At 36.0% G+C, this 7,614-nt stretch overlaps 1 protein-coding gene across 1 annotated transcript; it reads left to right on the forward strand.

Moving 5' to 3' along the window:
• Positions 1-1,001: 1,001 nt before the first annotated feature.
• LOC311167129 (large ribosomal subunit protein eL21-like) lies at positions 1,002-1,484 on the forward strand (the record flags this gene model as incomplete). The annotated part of the gene is made up of 1 exon (XM_084227945.1): positions 1,002-1,484. One exon carries the CDS (start codon positions 1,002-1,004, stop codon positions 1,482-1,484), a length of 483 nt encoding a protein of 160 aa, XP_084084071.1.
• Positions 1,485-7,614: the final 6,130 nt, after the last annotated feature.

The raw sequence follows: 7,614 nt of genomic DNA on the forward strand, positions 1-7,614 counted from the left end.
TATTTTATATATATTTTTACATCCTTTTTCATTTTTGCACAATGTATGCATTTCCATCTTGGTTATATTCTTCATACAATTCCCACGCCCCTTATTTTGACCCTAATCCTCCCCCACTCCCTGGCCCTGGTAGTGTGTCTCTGGTTTATAGTTGCTTGTTGATTTTGATTTTTGCTTTATTATAATTAGTCTTTTTCCAGGTCCCTTATTTAGGTTTTCTAAATTCCTGCTATGAGAGAGATCACCCGGTATTTTTCTTTCTCTTTCTGGCTTATTTCACTGAGATGCTCCCTTCCAACTCCATGCATGTTGCTCCAAATTGCATGTGTTTATCTTTTTTGATTGCTGAGTAATATTCCATGGTGTATATGTACATCTTCTTAATCCAGTCATCTATTTTTGAGCATTTGGGTTGTTTCCATAGCTTAGCTATTGTAAAGAGTGCTGCAATAAACATAGGGGTGAAGGTGCCCTTTTGAATTAATGATTCTGTGTCCTTCAGGTAAATATCTAGGAGTGGAATTGCTGGATCATATGGCAGCTCCATCTTTAGCAGGTTGAGGAATCTCCACACAGCTTTCCATAGTGGTTGGACCAGTTTGCACTCCCACCAGCAGTACAGCAGAGTTCCTTTTTCTCTGATGACGTCCTGACAGCACAGGTTTCTGATACCTAGTTCCCTGGTTTTCTAAATGGAGACAGTAATATTAATTAATATTAACTTTGGATTAAAGGCAGCAATCTGTGAAAGCATTTTATAGTATCTTTATAAACTATAATCTATGACTACAATTAATCTACAGAGGACTTAAAAGGCACGTGATGACAGAGATTACAACTGATGACTTTTGTTGTTCGGAGAGGAGGGGAGCTGGTATGCATATGGCTGTTAAATAAGAACATTTCATATAAAAATCGTGTTTTCAGCTTCTCTTAAATTTTAACAAGATCTGGTCTGGGGCCTTTGGGCCAGAACTGCCATCTTCCAGTAAGTAGCCAAGATGACTAACACAAAGGGAAAGAGAAGAGGGACCTACTATATGTTCTCTAGGCCTTTTAGAAAACATGGAGTTGTTCCTTTGGCCACATACATGCGAATATATCAGAAAGGTGATATTGTAGACATCAAGGGGATGGGCACTGTTCAAAAAGGAATGCCCCACAATGTTAACTATGGCAAAACTGGAAGAGTCTATAATGTTACCCAGCATGCAGTTGGCATTGTTGTAAACAAGCAAGTAAAGGGCAAGATTCTTGGAAAGAGAATTAATGTTCGTATAGAGCACATGAAGCACTCTAAGAGCCGAGATAACTTCCTGAAACGTGTGAAAGAAAATGATCAGAAGAAAAAGGAAGCCAAAGAGAAGGGTACTTGGGTTCAGCTGAAGCACCAGCCTGCTCTACCTAGAGAAACACACTTTGTGAGAACCAGTGGGAAGGAGCCTGAGCTGCTAGAACCTATTCCCTATGAATTCATGGCATGATAGGTGTGCAGAAAGAAATAAAAGAGCTCTGGACTATAAAAATGTTTCACCTAATTGAGTTGAAAAGTGGTGTCCCCTCTCTAAAAAATATTTAAAGCAAACTTTTAATTCTATCGTAATTCATTGGATGGTGCCTTTATTAAATTTAGTGGGCTTAAAAAAAAGATCGGGGGGAGGCCACAAACTCACATGACAATGATGCCTAAGCTAAGTTGCAGCTGATCCTCAGAGAGATTATACACTCCCCATTTTGCCACTCAACACCCACTCCCTGTTGTCTTACTCCAGACCACTTCATTTGTGCCACTGCCTCATCATAGCGTTTGGTGACAGGAGTTTCAAACACCATGTGACCTGCTGATCCTAGTCAGTTTATCCATCTGAAATTTATTAAAGACCTATCAAAAACCTGTCAAAGATAAATGTTTATTTTACTTATTATGTAGTACGTAGCACTCAGTACTGTAAAAAAAAACAAAAAAAAATTAAATTTTCAAAAATTACTATTGTCATTGTTCCTCTTGCATACTGGTTATAATGATAGCAGAAGGATTTTCATTATATCTCATTTCAAGAAATTATGTTAAGACTTTTAATAGTGCCCTAAATCAAATGCATTGTTCTAAACTAACATTACCTCAATAAGGAAGAATAATAATAGTTAAAGCACACTGCAAAACTATATTCTATCTCAAAGGATTTCAAACTAACATGTCCAGCCTGAGTCACAGCATCACACTATATCAACAGCACCATTACACCTGCTGTGTGAACAGTACGCATCCAGGTACAGCCACATGCCATAGCCCTGCACCCAGAGGCTCTGTCTTAGGCAAAAAAAAAAGTACTTAATACAAATGTCTTTGAGAAATAATAAAAGACTTTAAATAGTAGGACTCTATGAAGATAAAGTCAATTTTCAAGTCAATTTTCTACAAGAAGACAACCTGCAGTAACTGATCTTAAAGTCATATTAAGTTTCTGACTAAAATTGTATTTTTTTAATTTATTTTTATTTATGCATACAAGACCTGGGTGTAGGCCAGAGGTTTGGGGCGGGGTGAGAAGATTCAGCAGAGACAGAGTAGGGAACAGAACAGGCAGAATGACTGAAATACACTGCTGAGGGGAGCAGTAGGCAAGACAGGAGAGGTCTGCTGTGCCATGTGAGTCAGCTATCTGGCCTGGGATCCAGTTCATACCATAGTGGCTGGCAATAGCTTGATAGCACTAAGACTTTAATCCCTGAGCCACCTCGGAGGCCCTCTGACTAAAATTGTTTTAAGTTTTATGTCACATAAGAGACAATACCAGTTTTTTTGATCAACAATTATGCCAAACCTTAAAAATCACTACTCATTTAATTAGACCAAGTTGTCATGGGAACCAGGTAAAATCACTTCATCTTTAAACCTGACCACTACATTTAAAGTCATGCAATGCCTAGCCCAGAAACTATTGCTTAGAGTTCCCTTCAGGGAATAAATTGTTCTCTCTCCTTATTCCAAAGAAAGTGAAAATGATTTCTGGCTGACTTAACAAATATAATCAGAGTATTTCATGCTGAACTACCTGATTCAGATACATGATTTGTAATCTGTGTTGAGAAACACCAGTCATCCTTAGTATTCAGCCAAAAAATTCTGACTTTGGCTTCATACTTGAAATTTTGAAGAGCCATTATTTCTGTTAAGGAGCATTATTTCTGTTAGCCCTGAATGTGTACTTCACCAAAGGCCACAAGATGACATAGGTTAATATGTCTAGTCATCATGACAACATCAGTAATAGCCACAAGGCATGTGTTTTGAGTTACCATTATTAGCTGTATATTTCAAATATAGATAATCCTTTAAAATATAAAGTGAACATCTCTCCCATATGTTATATATATTGAAGTTCTATCTAGTTGATTTTAAAGTGTATATTGCTGCAAAAATTAAATTCTGTAATAATTAATAGCAATTGAGTGTTGATTTTATATATAAAAATAATTAAGAAGTTCAAATATTGAAACTGATTAGGACATTAATTTAAGGTTAATGTAAATATTAAGAAAGTATGCTAAGTAAATAATTTAGTAGAGAATTATCTTTTGAGCCAACAAATACCCACAAAAATAAATAATGAATAACTGGAAAAGATGTAAGATAAAATATAATTGTTTGGAAGTTCAACAATCTAGAGGAGATGGACAAATTCCTACAACTCTACAATCACCCAAAGCTAGATAAAGAAGAAATAGAACACCTAAACAGACCAATTACACGCAGCGAAATTGAAATGGTAATCAAAAACCTCCCCAAAAACAAAAGCCCAGGACCTGATGGATTTACAAATGAATTCTACCAAACATTCAGAGACAAATTAGTGCCTATCCTTCACAAACCCTTCCAAAAAATTGAGAAGGAAGGGACAATACCAAACACGTTCTATGAAGCCAACATTACACTAATACCAAAACCGAACAAGGACAACACAAAAAAGGAAAACTACAGGCCAATCTCCCTAATGAACACTGATGCAAAAATCCTCAATAAAATTTTAGCTATCAGAATCCAACAGTGTATCCATAAGATAATTCACTAGGACCAAGTAGGATTCATTCCAGGGACACAAGGATGGTTCAATATCCGAAAATCAATCAACGTTATCCAACACATCAACAAAAAGAAATATAAAAACCATATGATAATATCAATAGATGCTGAGAAAGCTTTCGACAAAGTGCAACACCCATTCATGATAAAAGCCCTTGAAATTCTTGGGATACAAGGAACATACCTCAACATCATAAAGGCCATCTATGACAAGCCAACAGCCAGTATCATTCTCAAAGGTGAAAAGCTGAAAGCAATTCCATTAGGATCTGGAACAAGACAAGGATGTCCACTCTCACCACTGCTTTTCAATATAATACTGGAAGTCCTAGCCAGGGCAATAAGACAAGAGAAAGACATACAAGGAATCCAAATAGGAAAAGAAGAAGTCAAACTATCACTATTTGCAGATAATATGATAATATACATAGAGAACCCCAAAAACTCCACAGAAAAACTAATTCAACTCATCAATCAGTTCAGCAAAGTGGCAGGATACAAAATCAACATGCAAAAGTCAGTAGCCTTCCTATACACAAACAATAAATCTGAAGAAGAAGAAATAAAAAAAAAAAACCATCCCTTTTATTATCAAAACAAAAAAAATCAAATATTTGGGAATAAATCTAACAAAAGAGGTAAAGGACCTATACAAAGAAAACTATAAAACACTGTTAAAAGAAATAGAAGACACAAAGAAATGGAAAGACATCCCCTGCTCATGGATTGGAAGAATAAACATTATTAAAATGGCTATCCTACCAAAAGCAATCTACAGATTCAATGCTATTCCAATCAAAATTTCAATGTCATTCTTCAAAGAAATAGAACAATTATTGATGAAATTCATATGGAATCACAAAAAACCCCGAATAGCCAAAGCTCTCCTGAAAAAAAAAGAAGGGAATGGAGGCATCACACTCCCAGACTTCAAACTCTACTACAAAGCCATAATCATCAAAACTGCATGGTATTGGAATAAGAACAGACATACAGACCAATGGAATCAAATAGAAAATCCAGAAATAAACCCACAGATTTATGGTCAACAAATCTTTGACAAAGGAGCAAAGACTATGCATTGGAGCAAAGAAAGTTTGTTCAATAAATGGTGCTGGGAAAACTGGGTCGCTACATGCAAAAGAATGAAGCTTGACCACTACCTCACACCATACACAAAAATCAACTCAAAATGGATTAAAGAACTAGACATAAGACCTGAAACCATAAAATACATAGAAGGAAATATAGGCGAAACACTACGTGATATTCACATCAAAGACATCTTTACAGACACATCACCCAAAGCAGTGATAGTGAAGGCAAAGATAAACAGCTGGGACTACATCAAATTAAAGAGCTTCTGCACAGCAAAAGAGACAAAAACAAAAACAAAGAGAAACCCCACCAACTGGGAGAACATTTTTGCACACAACACTAATGATAAAGGACTGATCACAAAAATCTGCAAAGAGCTGATGAGACTCAACAACAACAAAGAAAATAATCCAGTCAAAAAATGGGCAGAAGAGCTAAAAAGAAACTTCTCTGAAGATGAAATGCAAATGGCCAACAGGCATATGAAAAAATGTTCAACATCACTTTTAATCAGGGAAATGCAAATCAAAACTACCATGAGATACCATCTCACACCAGTGAGAATGGCACATATTAAAAAAACTAGCAACAACAAATGTTGGCTAGGGTGTGGAGAAGAAGGAACTCTCCTGCACTTCTGGTGGGAGTGCAAACTGGTCCAACCACTATGGAGAGCTGTGTGGAGATTTCTGGACCTACTAAACATAGAGCTTCCATGTGATCCAGCAATTCCACTCCTAGGTATTTACCCAAAGGACACAGAAACATCAATTCCAAAGAACACCTGCACCCCTATGTTTATAGCAGCACTATTTACAATAGCTAAGCTTTGGAAACAGCCCAAATGCCCAAAAATAGATGACTGGATCAAGAAGATGTGGTACATATACACCATGGAATATTACTCAGCATTCAAAAAAGATAAATACATGCAATTTGCAGCAACATGGATGGCGCTGGAAGGGATCATGCTTAGCAAAATAAGCCAGAAAGAAAAAGAAAAATACCGAATGGTCTCACTCATAGTAGGAATCTAGAAAACTTAAATAAGGGACCAGGAAAATGAATAACTATAAGAAAGTGAAAATCAAAATCAACAAAAAACTATGAACCAGAGACACTTTTTGGGGGGTGGGGGGCAGGAGGGGAGGGATTGGGGTCAAAATGGGGGGGTTGCAATTGTATGGGGAATATAAAAATAAAATTTATTATTAAAAAAAGAAAATTCAAAAAAAAATCTAATTGTTTGGTATATAAGCATGAAAAACATCAAACATAACATACATTTTAAATAAGATATTTGATTTATAAAATAAAATGAATGTTTTAACAAAAAGTGCTTTTCAGAATTTGTCACGTCTTATAAAAATAAACCAAAGGCAGCTCTAGTTTTCCAGCTGGGGATGAGGTCCAATTTCAGGTCTCTTCACCTGAGAAGAGGTGTGATCCTGTGCCTTTGATTCACATATAGTGTTGTTAAACAATGTTAGTGCAATTAAAACATAAATAAAACAGATTTTTTTAAGTCCTCTCATACCTACATGTATATCCCTTTACAATGTGAGATTGTAGTCCTGACGACTGGAGATATTTTCTTTTTCCATCCCCTGAAGTTGGTCCAAGCTATGACTTGTTTAGACTAACAAATGTAGTCACATTATGTGACTTGCAAATATAGACCTCCAAAAGGCTTGCATTTTCTGCTCTCATTGTCTTGCCACCCTTGTAAAGATGAGAAACCACATGGGAAAGAAAACTAGCCAACAGAGCAGCAAATACCACACATGCAAAGGAGAATATTGTGGGCCATCAGCCCCAGGGAAATCTCCATGATGACCCCAGCCAGAAGAGCAAGAGAACTTCCCGGCTGACCCTGGTACAAACCAACAACCTAGAGAATCATCAGCTTATACAGTGATATTTGACTTAAGACTCTAAAATTAGCGGTAGTGTGTTATAAAATATTAGATACCTGGTATAATTATTTATTATTATTTAAATACTATTGCAACCCATATTCTAATATTTTATTTACTATTTTAGGACGATGGTCCTAATGAGACTGACCCAGAGTTTTTCTTGTGGGGTAACCTTGCTCAGTTTGATATTACAAGGTATTTGACTTATAAAATCAGTGAGGCAATTTCCAACTTACATGCTATAGAAAGTTGAACAAGCAGAAAGAATCTGAAAGATTTGCTGGAATTTACCCACAAAATTATTTGGGCCTGATGGCTTCATTAACATTGATATTTGGTAGTTCTCTATGTTTAATTTATTCTGTGTCTGTTAGTCCATCTTTTATTAACATTATATATAGCTAGTGAGGTTGTCCATTTCTCAACCTGTTGAAATCCTGAAAATACTGATATTTTTCATAAAGTTAATAAATAAGGTCTACAATTATATTTATTTTGCTATAAATTGCCTTA

This window comes from Talpa europaea (assembly GCF_964194135.1).
Source record: "Talpa europaea genome assembly, chromosome: 2".
Taxonomy (NCBI): domain Eukaryota; kingdom Metazoa; phylum Chordata; class Mammalia; order Eulipotyphla; family Talpidae; genus Talpa; species Talpa europaea.